At 34.8% G+C, this 19333-nt stretch overlaps 2 protein-coding genes and 1 non-coding gene across 3 annotated transcripts; 2 read left to right on the top strand and 1 right to left on the bottom strand.

The window, feature by feature from the left end:
• The first annotated feature begins 4011 nt into the window (after window positions 1–4011).
• Window positions 4012–5798, top strand: LOC132167398 (monolignol oxidoreductase AtBBE-like 15). The gene is made up of 2 exons (XM_059578361.2): window positions 4012–4293; window positions 4370–5798. The coding sequence occupies exons 1-2, from the start codon at window positions 4012–4014 to the stop codon at window positions 5687–5689; spliced, it is 1602 nt and encodes a 533-aa protein (XP_059434344.2). The 3' UTR covers window positions 5690–5798.
• A 6035-nt stretch (window positions 5799–11833) lies between these two features.
• TRNAR-UCG (transfer RNA arginine (anticodon UCG)) lies at window positions 11834–11907 on the top strand. The gene has a single exon. It is a non-coding gene; the product is annotated as a tRNA-Arg (tRNA).
• A 2867-nt stretch (window positions 11908–14774) lies between these two features.
• LOC132166898 (uncharacterized) lies at window positions 14775–18110 on the bottom strand. The gene is made up of 5 exons (XM_059577754.2): window positions 17978–18110; window positions 17708–17734; window positions 17423–17545; window positions 16508–16736; window positions 14775–15947 (listed from the first exon to the last, which is right to left on the bottom strand). Exons 1-5 carry the CDS (start codon window positions 18031–18033, stop codon window positions 15138–15140), a joined length of 1245 nt encoding a protein of 414 aa, XP_059433737.2. The 5' UTR covers window positions 18034–18110; the 3' UTR covers window positions 14775–15137.
• Between the last annotated feature and the right edge of the window lie 1223 nt (window positions 18111–19333).

Raw genomic sequence — 19333 nt, 5'->3', positions numbered from 1 at the left:
CCCTCGTATGTTTTAAGAAATTCCAAAAATGCTCTCAATTCAATAACCAAAATCAGGAAAAAAAAAAAAAAAAAAAAAAAAAAGCCACCCGCAAATTTTATTTTTTGTTTTTTATTTATTTTTTAAAATTATATGGGCAATTAAGTATTTTCCATCATTTCCGTAAAAGAAAACGTAAATTATTAACAGGTGGGTCACATTGCAAATTTTTTATCTTTTGTTAGAGTACATTGCAAATTTTTAAACATTAAAAGTCAAATTACAAATCGGATGAAACTTTAAGTGGGGTAAAGTATGATTTTAACTTTGTTAAAAGATACAATAAATCACTATATGAAGTGCGCATGAAACATTGTAAGTTTAGTACTATTGTAAGTCTATATCAATATGGGTGGACAGGACAGAATAACACCTAATTTATTTAGTTGCTTGGATTTGTCAATGATTTGCTTTCACAAGAAGTGCGGCCGCCTAAGAGTAACACCTAATTTATTTAGTTGCTTGGATTTGTCAATGATTTGCTTTCACAAGAAGTGCAGCCGCCTAAACACACATATGACGCAAACAAGTAAATGAGAGAGATAGTGCTTGAATATGAGAAAGTCCCGACCTATCGTAATGGTTGTATATTATTTTGGAATGACAATGAAAGCTAAAAATCTATACAGTGTGTGAAACTAAGATTGCAAAGAATATTTATGTCATCGAAAACCTCAATTTCAATTAAAATGGAGACGGTCGTTGTCCTACCTCTAAAATAAAAAAATAATTATTCACACACGTCAACATCTTTGCAATGATTACTTATATGGATATTAATCTCAATAATTATCAAGAACATAATTACTAGGAAGCCAATTTGGGAGTGTGCTTACAAGGAAAACCATTAATATTTTTTTATGGTGGGAATCACTAGGAAATACTCTTACCTTTACACCAATCATACAATCAACTAAATGGCTTGTAAAATTTAGTCCAAACTAGGGGCCATAATTTAATCCATGCAATATTCATATATGCCCAAAGTCGTTGAATCTAAGAAAGATATGAAGTTTGACCAATCGGCGGACGGGAAAGTGGTATATATTGACTCATTGGACCATTTCAATCAAGATTATGCGCTGTGGTAGGTGCAAAATTTGAGTTCCCTCAATAAAATTGTTAATAAATTATTAATAAATTACCAGTTATCTCAAAAGCTTGTAATTTAATATGGTATTAGAGCTAAAAGTCTTGAAATCGAACCTTAACTCTATTATTTACCTCCAATTTTAATTAAATATTTCATATGCTAGGTCTCACTTATTAAAAGGGAGTTTGAGTCCACACGTGAGGGGGAGTGTTAAAATGTTGATTAAATGATTAAGTTTACCTCTTCCTATCAGCTTAAGCTTTTGGGATAAGTGGTGATTTAATAATTATTTTGATTAATTTTGCCTTAAAAAAAATGCTTTACATTTGATTCAGTAAAATTGCTAAAGATTTATTAAATTGTTATGGTGATTAAAGTATTCAACAAATCCTTAGTTATATTAATAATAATAATAATAATAATAATAATAAACAATCTTGTTCTCTCTTTCTTGGGAATAAAGATAATATATAAACAAAAATTATTTTAAATGAAAAAGTGAAAGTGTATAATTAAAATGTTAAACTAGTTAGAGCACTCACATCAAGCTCAATAAAATAACCATGTAGCAAAAAAGATCCCACATCCAGCTAATCAAAGTGGCTAATAGTTTGTTGAGCCCAACAATCCATATATACCTAATAATAATAATAAAAAATCTAATTTTGTTCTCTCTTCTTCTTCCTTTTTTTTTTTTTTAGAATAGAAAAAGTAGATAAATAAATAATATTTTAAAAGGAAAAGTGAAAGTTGATAGTTAAATTGTCGGTTGATGCAATTTAACTACATTTGAGTCAGACGGTCCTTGACTCAGAAATCCAAAAAAGATAGTTAAAATAAAAAAATAAAAAAAATGTGATAATTTATTTAAATATTTATTGAGCCATAGATGAATGTTCTAAGTGCTTTGGAAAAATGGGTAGCTAAAATAAAATAAAAAATTTAGCTAAATATTTGTTGAGACGGATATGAGTGCTCTAATGAAATCTGAATTTTTTTATTTTTTTTTTATTTTTTATTTTTTTCGGATTTAGGAAGCCCAAACTTGAAAGTTATATTGCATAGTTCATCTGATTAAATAAAAAATACTACAAATAGCTTAATTAATTAAGTAGTTTGCTGTATTTTCCCATACATCTTTTTAGTCATTTCTTCTTCAACTAATAGAAGGTTACTTTTACAACTTGCGAGCGACTGCAAAAAATGGTCAAATATAAAAATTATTAATGATGCACTTTTGTAGTTTCTTGTTTGGCTGCTTGGAAAAAAGGTAGGAATTTCAATGAAGATAAATAGGAATAGCATAACCATGTAAGGACAGGGGTAGTTCAGTTGCTTCTCTTTTTTAATTTTTAATTTTTTCTTGTTCATCTTTCCAGCTTTCGTTTAATTTAATTAATTTCTTTGTTATCACAATCACATGGAGCAGTTGCAACAATTAGTGAAGCAATTCTGATCTTTTTTTCAATATATATATATATATTCGCTTTGTTTAATATGTTTTGTTACTTAACAAGATCGAGTACACAGTGAATAAAGATTTTGGTTGCTTGTCGTATGGTCTAACTAGCCAAAAAGTTTTTTAGTTGTTTATTGAAAGGTTTGTTTCCGCTACTTTAATATACATAGTTGAACATAATTTTAACCCAAAAGTCTGAGCTAATGGGCTTGGATCCATCTAGGTATATTGACTATTATTTTATTTTATTTTATTTTATATTTTCTCAATGTGGGACTCAACACTCACGAATAATTTTAGAAGTCCCTCTTGTGTTACTCTTGTGTCCCTCCAAAAATGATGCGGTTTTTAAAATCATCATTTGAACAAAATCCAATAATGATCAACTACAAGCCCAATGGTGATTTTAGAAGCCACATCATTCTTGGAAGGATACAAGTGCATTCTCAACAATCTCCACTTACTTGTGAGTCTCTTCACATTAACCTAACGTGTCATGCGTCAAGAGTTGCGGAAATAGACACAACTCCAAACCAGACGCGTCTAGACACCTGTCCCTAGAAGCTAACTATGGTTCTGATACCACTTATTGAGAAGATAAACGATTTGACAATTTTTACAAATAGTATATTAATATACATATTTGAACACCACTCTAACTCAAAAGTCTAAGCTAATAATGGGCTTGAGTCTACTTATGTATATTAACTACTATTTTTCTTTATATTTTTTCAATGTAAGACTCAAAACTCACAAATGCACTTATAACACGTCAAACCACCTCCAAACCACAGTGTTGAACCACCGTCGGACCTACGCTGGACCACCACTAAAAGTCACCGGCCAAGACTATATAAACAAGTTATTTTGTTAGGGTTTTGAGGATGTGATACTTTATTTCGGTAATTTTATTGGCATATATTAACTCCCATAAGTTTACTTGAGTCAATATCAAGCCTGGCATGACCGAGTCATGATCTCAAAAAGTATCTAATTAAGAAAAAATAAGATCTTTATAACAAATATCTTCTCTTGTAACAAATATCTTTATAAATATAATTTCTTTCAACCGTTTTTGTTAAAATCACTACACAAAATATGATCATATATATAACTCGAATTGAACTGAATTGTTCATCTCTCAACATTCTCATCCCATGTGACACATTTAAGTTCACTTAATTTTTTTGTATAAAAAAAAATTAAAAACAAAATAACAAAGTGAATACTAAAAATGAACGTACCAGAATATTGAGTAGCATTTCTCTAATTGTTTTCCTACCGGAATACCAAAGAAAAAAAAAACATTATCTTACTCTGGTCTCATGATTACACCGAAGACCAAAGCCCATAAATAAGAGTGCTCAGTCGCTATTATACTTAACTTGAGCACAAAATAAGGAGCAAAAGTTGCAAAACAATGGTGTCTATAAGCTCTTCCCTTTTCCCACTATTTTTCCTCCTGCTGTCTGCAGCCTCCATGGCAGCTTCAGCTTTAACTCAAGAACAATTCTTCCAATGCCTTTCTCTTAATTCCAAGATTACCATTCCAAAAGCCACAGCTTTTTTCACCCCAAAAAATATTTCTTCTTTTACTGCTGTCCTTTCATCCACTGCACAAAACCTCAGGTACTTGCTCCCTTCGGTGCCGAAGCCGGACTTCATCTTCGTGCCGGTGCATGAAAGCCATGTTCAAGCAGCGGTAATGTTAAACCATCATTTATCTCAAAAAATTATAAAAATAAATGAATCTAATCATTTGATTTATATTCTAATAGGTAATTTGTTCCAAGAAGCTCGGAGTACATCTCCGAGTCCGCAGCGGCGGCCACGACTATGAGGGCCTGTCTTATGTATCCGAATTCGAGTCGCCTTTCTTCATTCTCGACCTCGCAAAGCTTAGATCCATCAATGTTGATATACATGATAATAGTGCCTGGATTCAAGCTGGTGCAACTATTGGTGAAGTTTACTACAGAATTTCTGAGAAAAGCCAAAGACATGGCTTCCCGGCGGGTCTCTGCACCAGCTTAGGCATCGGCGGGCACATTACGGGCGGCGCATATGGCCCCATGATGAGAAAATACGGCCTCGGTGCTGACAATGTCGTCGATGCTCGGATTGTTGATGTTAACGGCAGGATTCTCGACCGGAAAGCCATGGGAGAAGATCATTTTTGGGCTATTAGAGGTGGGGGAGGAGCAAGTTTTGGAATCATTCTTTGGTGGAAGATAAAGCTTGTTCCTGTTCCTCCAATTGTGACAGTTTTCACTGTCACTAAGAATTTAACACAAGGAGCTACAAAGATCCTCTATAAATGGCAACAAATTGCAGATAAACTCGATGAAAATCTCTTCATCAGGGTCATCATTCAACCTGCCAGCGCAGGCGCTAAAGGCGGAAGAACAATAACAACTTCTTATAATGCTCTGTTTCTTGGTGGTGCTAAAAAACTCCTCCAAATTATGCAGAAAAGCTTCCCGGAATTGGGGTTGACGGGAAAAGATTGTACAGAAACGAGCTGGATTAAATCCGTTCTTTATATTGCCGGATTCCCTAATGGAACATCTCCTGAAATTCTTCTCCAAGGGAAATCCCTCTTCAAGAACTATTTTAAAGCAAAATCGGATTTTGTCAAAGACCCCATTCCAGAGACGGCACTGGAGGGGCTTTGGAAAAGGCTGCTGAAAGAACAGAGCCCATTGACGATATGGAATCCGTACGGGGGAAAGATGAGCAGGATTGCAGAATCTGAAATCCCATTTCCTCACAGAAACGGAACATTGTTCAAAATCCAGTGGCTGAGTTTGTGGCAAGATGCCAAGGAGAATGCAAAGCCGCACATGGTGCGGATCAGGAGGCTTTACAATTACATGGGTCCTTATGTTTCGGGGAATCCGAGGGAAGCGTACGTGAATTACAGGGATCTTGATCTGGGGATGAACAGGAACAAGAACGTTAGCTTCGTACGTGCAAGGGTTTGGGGAAGCAAGTATTTCAAGGATAACTTCAGCAGATTGGCGAGAGTGAAGACAGAAGTTGATCCAGGTAACTTCTTCAGGCATGAACAGAGCATCCCACCTCTTCCACATGCATAATAAATGACTGGATTGGTTGCTCAAGTTTCCTTTGTGTCATCCAGCCATGCGGGTTTCTCTATCTCACTATCTGTGTTTGGTTGAAGATCTAAATGCCTAAATTTGTAACATCTTTTTTAGTATAAAATTTTGTTAAATTAATGGTACTTTTATGACCTGAGAGTGAGGAGCAATAAAAACAGAAATTACTACTCTCCCACAAGGGTTTTGGAGTTTGCTTTTTTTTTTTTAAGTGGGTTTTTGAGTTCACTAGGGACAAGCATTTGGAAACGGACGAGAGGGGATTCAGTCCTTGTAAATGTAGGACTCAATTATGCACCTGCATTTACAAGGACTCAATCCCTCCCATCCAAATGGACTGGAGAGGATCCCAGTCCAAAAATAACCATGTATTTCGACGTAAGTGTCAATTTAATCCACACACGTTCAATTGAAAATTTTATTTCAAGCACATTAAATTTGTTACAAACCAAACCCTTTATTAAAAATAATAGATACAAGTTCACGAGAGATAGCTCAATTAGTTGGAGTGTTAAAGTATTGATTATAAATGATTAGATTTACTTCTTCCTATCGGCTTAAGTTTTTTGGATAAATTGTAGTTTAACAGGATATCAAGTCTAAAAGGACATAAGTTTTTTTTTTTTTTTTTTTTTGAAGGAAAATCATTCTTATCTCATTAATAAAGGAATCAAGAGCATTAAAACTCTTATAATAACAGAACATAACGTTTGAAAGATCCTATCCGAAGCTACAAGATCAAAGTCGTAACTAAAAGATTACACATCAAAGACGCCAAACATCCGCTAACTTATAACTAATATTTAGTTGGAATAACAGATCTGTGCTAGGCAGATACAAACTAATGCATAGGTAGCTCTTATTCCTCGACCCTGGAATCAAAAGGACCCCATGCCGACACACATTCTCCTGAACCCAAAAGCCAGGATATCGTTCACATCCACAACCCTAGGGGTCTGGACCAAAATAACAAGCGAGTAGATCAAGAGAGAGGACATGGCCTTTTTACAAGCAACAAGAAAAACAAGAAAAATACAGGGAAAATCAAAGCAATACAACTAAAAATTTAAAAATAGGAGCACACTAAGCGGATGACTGCAGCCGGAAGAAAAGCCGATCGCGTGCTTGCCGGAAACCGATGCGTAGATGGCGTTGGAAGCACATTGCGGTGGGGACGCGTGAAAAGACCCAGCAGAAGACAGTAAACGGCAAAGCTAGCGCGGAGGAGATCGGCAGCGCACTCAAAGAATTGGGGGGAAGTTTGAGTGAATCCCCCATGAGCGGCACCCACAAAGTGTGCCTAAATAAACACTTAATAAGAAAAAATAAACAAGCAAACAAAGAACAACAACAGGGAAAAGAAAGCGAAATCCAAAAACAAACACAAAAAAGAAAAGAAACACAGATCGGGGAAGAGAGGGGGGGAAGGAAAATGGGGAAGGGAGGGGGGAACAAATCAAGGAAAGAGAGGGGGAAAGAGAGGAGGGGGGAGGGGGAGAAACCCCTTAAAAGGTCATAAGTTCGAACCTTAACTCCGTCAATTCACTATACATTTCAATTAAATATTTTACGTGTTGAACCTCACATATTGAAAGGGAGTTGAATTTGAACTTACACATAAGAAGAAGTGTTAAAGTATTGATTAAATGATTACATTTACTTATTTCTATCGACTTAAGCTTTTGAAATAAATGGTAGTTTAACATAGAGTAACTTGGAGACCATGCCTCATGATGCAAATGTGATTACATCAAATCCTCCTTCTATTGTGTGGACATATAAGAAAATAAAATAAAAAAATAAATACAAAATAAAATTTATTTTTAATATTCATCCGAATTAAAAAGGTTTCTTTCTTTCAATTTTTAAGCAATTAAAAATAGCAGCCAAAAGATATTTGCAATAAAATCAACTATAATTTTTTAATAAATAGGTACTATATTCAAGGAAAAAACTACCAATTTGCTAGAGATGGTTTAAGGCCAGGAATACCTTTGATTCTAGCCCTAGCACAAAACAGGAATACCTTTATGGATAATATTAACATAACAATATTATAGATACAACTTGAGATATCCTCCATTCAAACCTCATCTATGACATGTCGATCGTCAATTTCAGGTGTCGACTTCAAAACGCTTCAGCAGTTTTTGTTGTCATAAATTTCTCAATTTTCAAGAATGTGTTATTGTTTGTAGAAGATGTTCAGTTGCTATAACATTTTAAAGCATCGAGACTTGATCGGGACCTTACCGACACTTGCTCAAGACCTGTTCGAGACTTGATCGGAATCCGCCCGGAACCCCTTATGGACATAACAGGGACTTACCCGGGATCCCGCCTGGAACTTGACCGGGACTCGCCCAGGACTTGACTGAGACCCAACCGAATCCACTCAGGACCCTGCTGGGACCTGACCAGGACTTGTAGGAAAATATTTTCAGCGGAAAACATTTCCTTGAAAATGATTTCTTAGAAAATATTTTCTGATATTTTGTATGTACGGAAAATCAAGTGGGTCCTAGTCGTCGAAAAACATTTTCAACGGAAAACATTTTCTTGGAAAACATTTTCCAGTAGTTGGTGTGTACGCAAAATCATGTAAAATATTAAATTACGAAAATGTCCCTATCGAGTCTTGGGCGGGTCTTGCCAGGGTCTCGGGCTGATCCTGACGAGATCCTGATAGGGTCTAGGTGGGGTCTGAGTGGGTCTCGGGTGAGTCGCAATGGGGTCCTTGCTGGGCTCAATTCGGACACCTCTGACTTAATCAGGACATTTTCATAATTTAGAGTTAGGTAAAGTCCATGCACTTCCCTCAAACTACTATCCATTTGACAATGTCCCCCCCCCCCCCCCACCAAAAAAAATTTTCAATTGTGACAATGTCTCTCTCAAACTACCAATCAATTGTCAATGCACCCCTTAATGACAAAAATACCCTTAATATTTTAAAAAAAAAAAAGAAAAAGAAAAAGAAAAAGAAAAAAGGAAAGAAATAAAAGAAATTGAAGCTCAAGGACGACAGCTACTTCGACAAACTCCCCCTCAAGATCATTCGCAAGGTCAAGGACAACGTACGTGCATGAGCCTCCCCCTTCTATTTCACTCGCAGATTGCTACACTTCTCTCTTTCCTAGGGTTTTCAATTTCGATTTTTGCAATCTGATTTGTCGATTTTGAAAGCAAAAAGAAAACAAAAATCGGGTCTGGTACAGTGCTTAAAGATTTGTCTAAATTGCCAATTGTTTGTCTAGTTAAAGCAATCTGTTCATTAATATAGTGTGATCGAACTCAATTTTCTTGCAATTCAGTCGTTCAATCTGTTGAATTGATGAAGAAGTATTAAAAACTTTTTTTTTTTTTTGGATGAATTCAACTCTGCTATAAATTTTGGCAGATTATGATGAAATTTTCCTTATTCTCATTGAAGGATATAATTACATCTTGAATTTCGTTAATTTCTCAAGGCTGTTTACCGAATTTCAAAGCCAAATACATGAAAATTTGTGAGATTTTCTTGATTCAAAACCATTTTCCCCAATGGGGGTGATTCCCCTTTTAAAAATTAAAAAACAAAATAGTTTTTTATTTTTATTTTTTTTGAATTTATAATGATATTTTTGTCTTATTACAAATATTTTCAGGTCATTTTCGTCTTTATGCTAGCTTTAGGGGGTAAAATGACAATTGATTGGTAGTTTGGGGGATATTATCCCAATTGAAAGTTTAGAGGGGACATTGTCAAATGGGTGGTAATTTGAGGGGGGTATGTGGACTTTTCCCTTTAGAGTTTAATATGATTTAATGAAAATATATATATAAAAAAACATTACATTTTCCGTCCGGGCGGTAAACGCCGTAAAATGTTTTTGGTAAAAAACATTTTAAGGGAAAATGACTTTCCTAAAAATATTTTCCAACATAAACTATTTTACTTCGAAGTAAACGGAGCCTAAACAAGATTTTAAGTGTACATGCAAATTAAAGTAAACTTGCAACCCTTTGTAAAATAATTAGACAATCTGTAGGCATACACAAACACCCCCTGATTGTCTCCTGTTGCGGCAACTCTAGCTCCTAACTAGCTAATCTCGTTTATCAAATTCTTTACCCACCCACCGATAAACTTCAACAGTTGATGACCAATGATTGTGATTCGATGAACACAAGCTTCAAGAGAGACTACAACGGAAGTTCTAAACAAAAACTCTCTTGGCACACATCAAAAATGAAGCTAAGCAAAGTGTATCAAATTTTCCCAAGGCTTACACTTGGTCTCCAATCAACTAACAACATCCTTCTATAGATAAAATGATGAAAACCCTATCTCTGCATGTGAAAAACCATCTAAAAAGTATGCAGGGCATCGAGTGAAAACCCTAGAAGGAAGACTAGTTTTTAGTGAGAGGTTAATAATCACTTCATGCTCACCGCTAGAACATTGGAATAATCACATTTTCGAGACCTTGTTTGGTAACAGTTTTGAAAATACTTTTTTTTTTGTTTAAAAAAAAGAAAAGAAAAAGAAATACACTTCATAATAGTTACAAATTCTCCCACAAAATACACAGAAAATAGATCACCAATTCTCCCAAGCAGGTAAACACAAATGTTATCATGATGATTTAAATCGCCTGATTAAGTGACGTATGATTTGCTTTGCTGCAAGTTGAGAAGAAGTCATCACACAACTTATTGAGATGCACATTAAAATGATTGTTTCTCCATTGAAGTAACAGATTTGAATCCTTATATTAAAGAAGAAAATGATGTAATTATGTGAAAAGCGGTTACCAGGTAATAACCAGTCTTCAATAACCATATAACTGCTAGTTGCAGTTAATCGCTAACCAGCCTAACGGGTGCTGTTGTAGTTATTTAAAATTAAATAACTGCTTAAACCGTTTGTGATTGCGGTTATAAGAGAACAACTGCAACCGGTTGGGCACCCTTAGTTCATGGCAGCACCATTCTTAGAGCATTCTCATTTGGCTCACTAAATTTACTCCATATTTTAGCTAAAAAATCATATTTTCCTATTTTAGCTAATCCGGCTCTTCAAATTAGGGATTCGCTTTCACTATTATATTTAAATAGTATTTTAAGAATTTCTTTATTCTTTCTCTCTCCAGCATTCATGTATTTGAATTTTTTCTTTTTCTAACGGTTATATTTTCAAAATTTGTATTTCTCACCATTATCAGTCTAGATAAAAAAATTAAATTTATTTTTTATTTTTTTATGATTTGGGGAGTGAACAATATTCCCACTCATGCTCCCCAATTTTTTTCTGATAACAGTGAGTCGGGTAAAAGGGTTAAAAACATACATTTTACCATTTTAACTCCCTAAAATAAAAATTTTTCTACAATAAAAAGTTGGATGAGATCGCTCTAAATCCTCTGCCTAAGAGCATTCATAATGGAAGAGTCAAATAGTACTTTTATAAAAAATGGCTAATCAAATTTATAAAAAACCCTCCACATTGGATTATCAAAAAACAAAATGCAAAATGGATATTTTATTAGATTAGTAAAAAAAAAAAAAAAAAAAGCTACATGTAGTAGCACTTTTCAATTAAGTCATTTTACTTTTTATTGTTTCTCACATGTTTTCTCTTTTTTCAAAAAATTTTCCCACTTTTCAAGAGATCATTATGAGAATATTCTTTCTCGATTTTTAATAAAAAGATATTTCATAAATATGATTGACATTACTATGAGAATATGGTTTTCATACTTAACGTTGGCAAAATATAATCGTTGAAAAATATAATTATTATAAAATACAACCGCTTCAAAAATATTATAGTCACAAAAATGATTATTTGAAAAATAATAATCGTTAAAAAATTATTGTGCTAAATGAATTGCCATTGAAAAAATAAAGATATAATCAATAAAGAGTAAAAAAAATAATATTTAAATGATATAGATAAAAATATAGTTAATCAGATGTAGGAAACCTTTAAAAATTAATTAGCTAAACTAGATAAAGTGCCCGGGTTTTGGGGATCCATTTTGCATTAAAAAAAAAAAAAAAGGCTTCTTTATGGAGAATGGACTAACAAATAGAATAATAAGGATATTAGTTACTGTGGGTTAGTTTATAACACAACATGACCGCATAGCGCAGTGGATTAGCGCGTCTGACTTCGGATCAGAAGGTCGTGGGTTCGACTCCCACTGTGGTCGTCTTTAAGACTTTTGATCTTTCTTTGTTATATTGAATCGGAAGTCTGCAGTCGCCGCAATAACTATGGAATTGTTCTTTCGCTATTTTTCTCATGTAATTTTTTATTTAATCATTTGTCTTGTTAGGGATAAATGAATCTCATTTGGGCCAGATAACCCGAAGGGCCACAGCCCATCAATGAGGCCATGATGCAGGTCTCAATCAGCAGGCTTTATAGCTAGTAGATATTCACTCCGAAAAAGTCAACGATAAAGACTGCAGAAGCCCGGTTGACCGAAGACCAACCCCCGAGAACAGACTTTTGGGAATATCAAATCATTTGCTTCTCGGGATCCCTTAAACAGATATCGTTGGATATCCCAACTCTCATCTCTCAATAGATGATTTTCTTTGGGTTAGAAACTCTTGTCACAACTATCCGATATCGCAAGGATAATATTAGAGCTCATATGCAATTACTATTCTCAATTCAAATCAAGCTACGCGGATAACATAGAGAGAAAGAGAGAGAGAGGATCAAACTAGAAGACTCGGATAGGATCAACGTGAAGTAAAGATAATATCGAAAGAGGAGCTCTAATTCGGGTAAACGTGTTAGCCTATTTATAGGCCAAATCCCTTGTATCAAAGACATGTTTAATTATTCTAGCGCTTACACTTATTTTCTCAGAGATTTTACTTGAGCATCGGAGGGAGATCACACCGTACAAGAAATTGTTCTAACATGTCTATTTTTTTTTAAAAAAAAAAAAAAAAAAAAAACAAAAACAAAATCTAGTGGAAATTTTATAAAATCATGAGAATCACACTATTGAAATTGAAAATTGAGAGCATTAGTTATGCATATGTCACTACAAAACTATGCATGCATTTCATTTACTTGCATATACGAGGTAAAACAATTCATGATAAAAAACATTTTAATATATACTTGTTGGTAAGACGCTTGATTTACTTACCCAAACGGGCCAAACTAGCTAAATACTATGAATGTAAAATACCTTATGTACTGAGCTTTCCTCTGCATTACGTTCACATGTTAGAATTTATCCCCTCTTAGAACCCTAAAGCTTTTCTTTGTATTCTTAACAACTCTTCCCCCTAGAAACCCTAACTTTTTCAAAACCAGGTTATCTCGGTCAATTGAGTAATATTAGAAGAAACACTTTTGTCCTCATTTTATCCCTTCAAAGACGATGTGGTAAATCTAATAATATTTTAAAAAAATGTATTATTTTGAAAAAAATAAAAGTCTTCTCTATAGCATTACTCGCAAAAAAAAGGACAAAGTTTTCCTCCAAACTGGGTTGGAGGAATTTCCTTTAACCTAATTTATCAAAGTGACATGTGTCCATTTTTTTAAACTCATATGAGATACACATGAGTTTTTAATAAAATTTATTCCAACTTTACCCCTGCTATTAAAAAAAACATGTGCATCTCACATGTTAATGGACACATGTCACTTTTATAGATTAGGTTGAAAGAAATTCCTCCAACCCAGTTTGAAGGAAAACTTTGTCCCAAAAATAATGTTGCCAGCCGACATTCACAATGTGTTGCTTGGTCAAAGCCATACAGATAAAATCTTGATGTATTAGGGACCCCATTATGAAAAAAGAAAAAGAAAAATTAAATAAATAAAAGAGAGAAGAACAACTTAATTGTAACTGGTTTTTTGTTCTCGTAATATATAATACAGATTCCTTTTTCTATGTACAATTTTAAGGCCCATTAAAATATACAGGCTCTCTTCGATTCGTCAAAGAGACTGCTCTCACATGGCTGTTAGCGAGAAAGGTGAAGAGCAGAGTTGCAGGCGGCTGGCTGCGGATGGCTTAATTAATGGCTGCTTCGTAGGCCATGAAAATGAAAGAGTGATGACCCGGGGGTCACTCGATGAGGCACGTAACGGGAAGACACCATGAAACCCTGGCCCACAAGTCCTGACCAACTTGTGGGCTCTGGCCCACACTCTACTAAAACACATGGGGACCACCTTATTTACCTAAGCTGTGGCCAACATATCCACATGTCAATTATTCCCCACGTGTCGACAATGATATTACCTCCCCCTCTCATTCATGGGTCAAATCTTGTGTGAGAAAGACCTCTCATGAATTAAAGGAACACATAATACGAGCCTTCAAACCTGCGGGTCCTACCCCAGCATATTTCTTCTCTTTTTTTTTTCTTTTTTTTTTATTGGTTTTTTTTTTGGATTTTTTAAAAAATAAAATAAAATATGGGATGGGGGCATTTTGAGAAAAAAAAAAAAAAAGTCAAAATGATCAAATTGCAATAATTTAAAAGTTTAGGGAGTCAAGTGTCACGTTTTAAACATTAAAGGTAAAAATGCAAATGAGTAGATAGTTCATGGGGGTAAAATGTATTTTTTCCTATTTTATAATTATAGAGATGAGGTTAGCATGATATAATTATAGTTATTTTCCTAAAAGGAAAATATCAAAATCACTCTTTCTACTTTATTTCTTTATCAAAAAGTCTCGTGTTTTCAATTTTATCATACTGATAAAATTGAAAGCACATAGGAGTTTTTGATAAAGAGTAAAAGCATAACGAGTAATTTTGATACATTTCCTTTTGTCTTTTTCCAATATTATATGTTGCTATCCTTTTTGGAGTTTTGTTGTTTCTTTTATGCTGCATTCAAATTTCTTATAATAGATTAGAGACCCTCCTCAACCATTCCTAGTTTGGCACAATTAGGGTGGTCAAAATCACAAACACTTTTGGTAAGACAACTGAATGCCTGTATTCTATTTCAGGCAATTCTAATATGTTACAGAGAATCAAACTCTTTGACTAAAAACTCCATATACAAAAATATATATATATATAAAAAAAAAAAAATTATGATTCATATTTCGAAGCAAAAAGTTACAATTTATTTACAGCTTTGCTGGTCACAGACTCACAGATGCAGTTCACAAGTTCATTTGTCTGAACCAGAAAGCAGTTCCTGTTAGAATATTTTCTACACCTCTAATATTTAATGTCACTAGGCCATTAATCTTATACTCCCAGAGTATGCTCTCATCTATGTCATCACTGTCCCATGTCCAAAATACAAGAATTGTGCGATCATAAGCTAGGTTACCAGTTTAGAACTTCTCCCTCACCTCCAATTATGGATGCCACAAGTTTTTGCCCTAATGAGTAAAAGGGGAGGATTTGGATGTAGTCTGAGGATAGACAAAATCAGAACTTACCGTCTGCAGTAGATTTTTCCTTCGGCGTCGTCCTTAATGATATTGCCAAGGCTCTTTGGAAAATCACTAGGCCAGAAAACCATGTCACTCCCCAAAACAGCCATCTTTGAAAGATGATCAGCTGCTCTGTTAGTTTCGCGCCATGAATGAGAAATCTTATACTTTTCAAACTTCTTTAGGAGTTCCCAAATATGATACAGACAGCTAGCAGCCTTTGGACTAAAAGGCTGCTTCTTATTAATGGTTTTCACAACACTAAGTGAATCAGACTCGACCCATATTACTTTAATTCCAAGACCTAAAGCAAGAACAAGGCCTCTCCATACAGCCCATAGTTCAACCAAGAAAGTATCGTCTACGGGTGCTTTAGAGACGAAAGCACATATCGGGTCGCCCCTATAATCTCGAAGTAATCCACCAAAACCGGCGTTTTCTCGATCTACAGATCCATCAGTATTTAATTTTGTCCATCCAAACTTTGGCTTTTGCCATCTACACCATCTAATTGATCCAGCAACTGGACTAAGAAGATTGCTCAATTTTTCAAGGTTCATCTGGACAAAATCTATCCCATTGCTTTTTTTTAGCATAACAGAAGACTTGCTTGCATTCTTAATTAATTTCTCTATTCTTAGTTCTTCTTTCTTAGCCTTGTGCTTCTTACCTTGGAGGTGTGTTTCTAAACAATTTTTACTTGTAGTGCTAACCAGGCAAAGAGCACAGCTCCATTCCTTTTGAACTTTCTTTGGACTGGTTGGCCGAGTAACATTTATTTCTGTACTGCCGTAATTGGCCGCCAATGTTTCCTGATACAGAGAAACAAGAAAAGATAAAATACATGTGATGGCTTCATTCAGCAAAAATTGAATCAACCTTGAAAAAATTAGCATTAAGCTATCCACCCACTTACATCTTCTGAAAGCAGCCATTCAAGACCAGAAAAATGGTGGGGTTTGGGGTTTGGAGGGAGGGATCCATTTTTTAGTTGTAATTATAAGATGAGTAATACTACATATTACATTTTTATCCCACAACTGTTCAACAATGCCGATGTGGCAATCTCAACCAATCCTAAAGGATGGTTGGGAATTCAACGTCAGCATTATGGAATAGTTGAACAATAAAAATGTGGTATATGCAAATAGATGTCATGGCTCCATAGCTTTTCAAATCTAAATTTTTTTGGCCAGACATATGACCTCCAACTTCACATTGTTTTTTGTTTACTCCTTAGAGTAACACATCAAAATAGCATGTTCCAAGGCAGAAATCAGTACCTAAATTAGAAATCATTAAACAAGTTAAGTGTAGTTCCTCAATTGCACCATCCTTCCACATTACAATTTCAGGTTATATAGAAGCCTACCTGACAACTTAAGAATTCTTCCTCCTTCCCTTTCAGTTTGTTTTCGATAATATTTCTCTCAGTCACATCTAGAAAGTTGCTCTGCTGAGTCTCTGCTGAGTTCAGTGCATGGGAACTCTCAGAAATATAGGGCCTTATGAAGTGCTTGTAGACATAAGAAGCACCGCCAAAGTAAGGTATCACCAATAAAACAGTTGCCATACCCTTTGCATAAGACCAGAATGGAAGCCTGTCATGAAAAACAAGTTTAAAGCAAAAAATGCATTCTAAGACATGGCAGGACACCATGAAATCGGCATCTTCCACACGCATACACACACATACAAACACGTAAAAGACACACACATGCAGAAAGAGAAACAAGTGATCAGTCCAGCCAAAGCTTTTGAGCTATGACATTCTCAAGCAAAATTTACTCAGCATTGGGAACTTGAAAATCCAATTTCAACCAGAAAGGGACAGGATTTTTGATGTGTTATGCAACATATAACATCCATCCGCACATATGCAACGTTCAATTTAGCCGCTTCCGCAATAAAAATGCTAAATGTATTTTCAAGTGTTTACTCCCTCATTGAATTTTAAAGTGGTACTAATTTTTTTACTAAGAGATGGGTACCAAGATGATGTAAAACTTATTTATTGGAGAGGATCAAAACAATTAATAAAGAAAAATTATCCGGGTACCAATGATTAAGCTCCACATTATTTTAGCACCCATCTTTTGGTAAAATATTTGGTACCCATAACATTTCTCAATGTGTATATTTCACATCAATGGTGATTTTTATTGTAAGCACTTGGAAGTACACGTAGGATTTCTATCGATGTCAAACTAATAAAACTATGAGATGGAAATGTTCCACAAGAAGATAACAGAATGTAACTTTTTCACAACAAAAGAAGCTTAATTACCATTCAAAAAGCTTTGCAAGCAACCACTCCAAGATATTAATCAAAGAAAACAGGACCCAATAACTGAGACATTGCTGATTTTTGGAGATGGAACCACTCTCTATTACCCGAACCGAAACATACCTGTACCATAATGTTGAAATTACAGGTCAAAAAAACAAACTAGAACTAAAGTTCCTTGACATTCAAAAATCAAAATAAAACCATAAGTTTAAGAACCAAGTAGACCCAATAAGCATATAATAAAACCATTCTATGAGAAACGCAAGAGGGATAGCCACGTACAGAGGAAAAAGCATAGTGAATGAAGGCCTGCAGATCAAAGACAGGGAATAATGAATCAAAATCACAGAAAACAATTGTACATTTGTCGCTTAAAATATCCTAACTGCAGCAAGCAACATTCACACTTCTGCAAAATAAGATCACAAAAAAAAAAGAAAAAAAAAAGGAAAATATCTACCAAAGTATGCAAATAAATGAAGGGTCTGCATCAAATCAACAAATAAATGACCCCCATAAAAGGAAAAAGAAAAAGAAGCTCAGAAGTCAAACCAGGAGAGAAAACCGAAGAATTTTGCGACAAGCTTGAGAAAAACTCCCCAACCCATTTCTTCAGTGTCGTTGTTCTTCCTTGTTCTTGGTTTTCTGCAGGAATTTTTTGAAATTTTTGTAGCTCGGAAAGGGTGTAAACGGTGTTCAGCTCACAGAGAAGCAAGGCAAGTAAGCCGAGGAGTCAAACAAAGTAAAGTTGGACAATGTTCCCAAGTACCTCGGAACATAGAGAATAACGTGTGCACGCTCTATGGCCATTGGAATTCTTCGAGGCTAAGTCTCCGTCGTATGTATCCAATCAGCATTCGTCAACATGTGGAATTGTTTTCCAGGTTTTTCTTTTCCAATTAATTTATAACGATTAGAAGCCCCATAAAATAAAAATAAAAATAAGAGTTAAATACCTAATAGTCCCATGTGGTTTACAAACTTTATTTTTATTCCATGTGGTTTCATTTTTATCACAGGAGGTTCCTGTGATTTTGATAAATGACCAAATTAGTTCATCTGTTAGTTGACCGTTAGGAATTTCATGTGGACCAATCATATACTGACACGTGGCACATACTTAATTTTTTTTAAAATAAAAAAATAAGTATTTAAAAAAAAAAAAAAAAAAAACATTGGGGGTGGCTCTTTGGCCATGGGGGTGGCCAGGCCACCCCCAGTACCCACTGGGGGTGGGTTTCAACCACCCCCTTGGGCACCAACGGGGTGGCTGAAACCACTCCCAACCACCATTGGGGGTGGTTTCGACCACCCCCTAGGCTCCATGCGGGTGGCCGAGGCTGCCGAGCCACCCCCAGTGGATACTGGGGGTGGTTTCGGCCACCCCCTTGGGCTCCAAGGGGGTGGCCGAGCCACCCCCAATGTTTTTTTCCTTTTTTTTTTTAATTTTTTTTAAAATAAAAAATTTAAGTAGGTATCACGTGTCAGTATCTGATTGGTCCATGTTGAATTCCTAACGGTCAATTAACAGATTGACTAACTTGGTCATTTATCAAAACCACATGGACCTCCTATGATAAAAATAAAATCACATGAGGGTAAAAATAAAATTTGTAAATCACAAGGGGCTATTAGGTATTTAACCCTAAAAATAAAAATAAATAAAAGGATTTATAACGATTGGAAGGGCAAAGGACATGTGTTAGGTAAGTATTAATTGCTCTTCTTATTCTTCTTTTTAATGCTTTTATTTATCCTAAGTTGTCTCACAAGCTCTCCCTTCCTTGTGATTTTGCATATTAAAAATTGAAATTTTAAATCAAATCGAAGAAAATGTATAATTTATAAGTATATTTAAAAAAAAATAATAAAAAAAAATTGCAATTTCAAATAGCAGGTACATTTCTA

The sequence above is a fragment of the Corylus avellana genome, chromosome 2, assembly GCF_965113065.1.
Source record: "Corylus avellana chromosome 2, dhCorAvel1.hap1.2, whole genome shotgun sequence".
NCBI lineage: Eukaryota > Viridiplantae > Streptophyta > Magnoliopsida > Fagales > Betulaceae > Corylus > Corylus avellana.
Note: the sequence above shows the minus strand (reverse complement) of the source record. Positions and strands in the feature narration are given on the sequence as shown.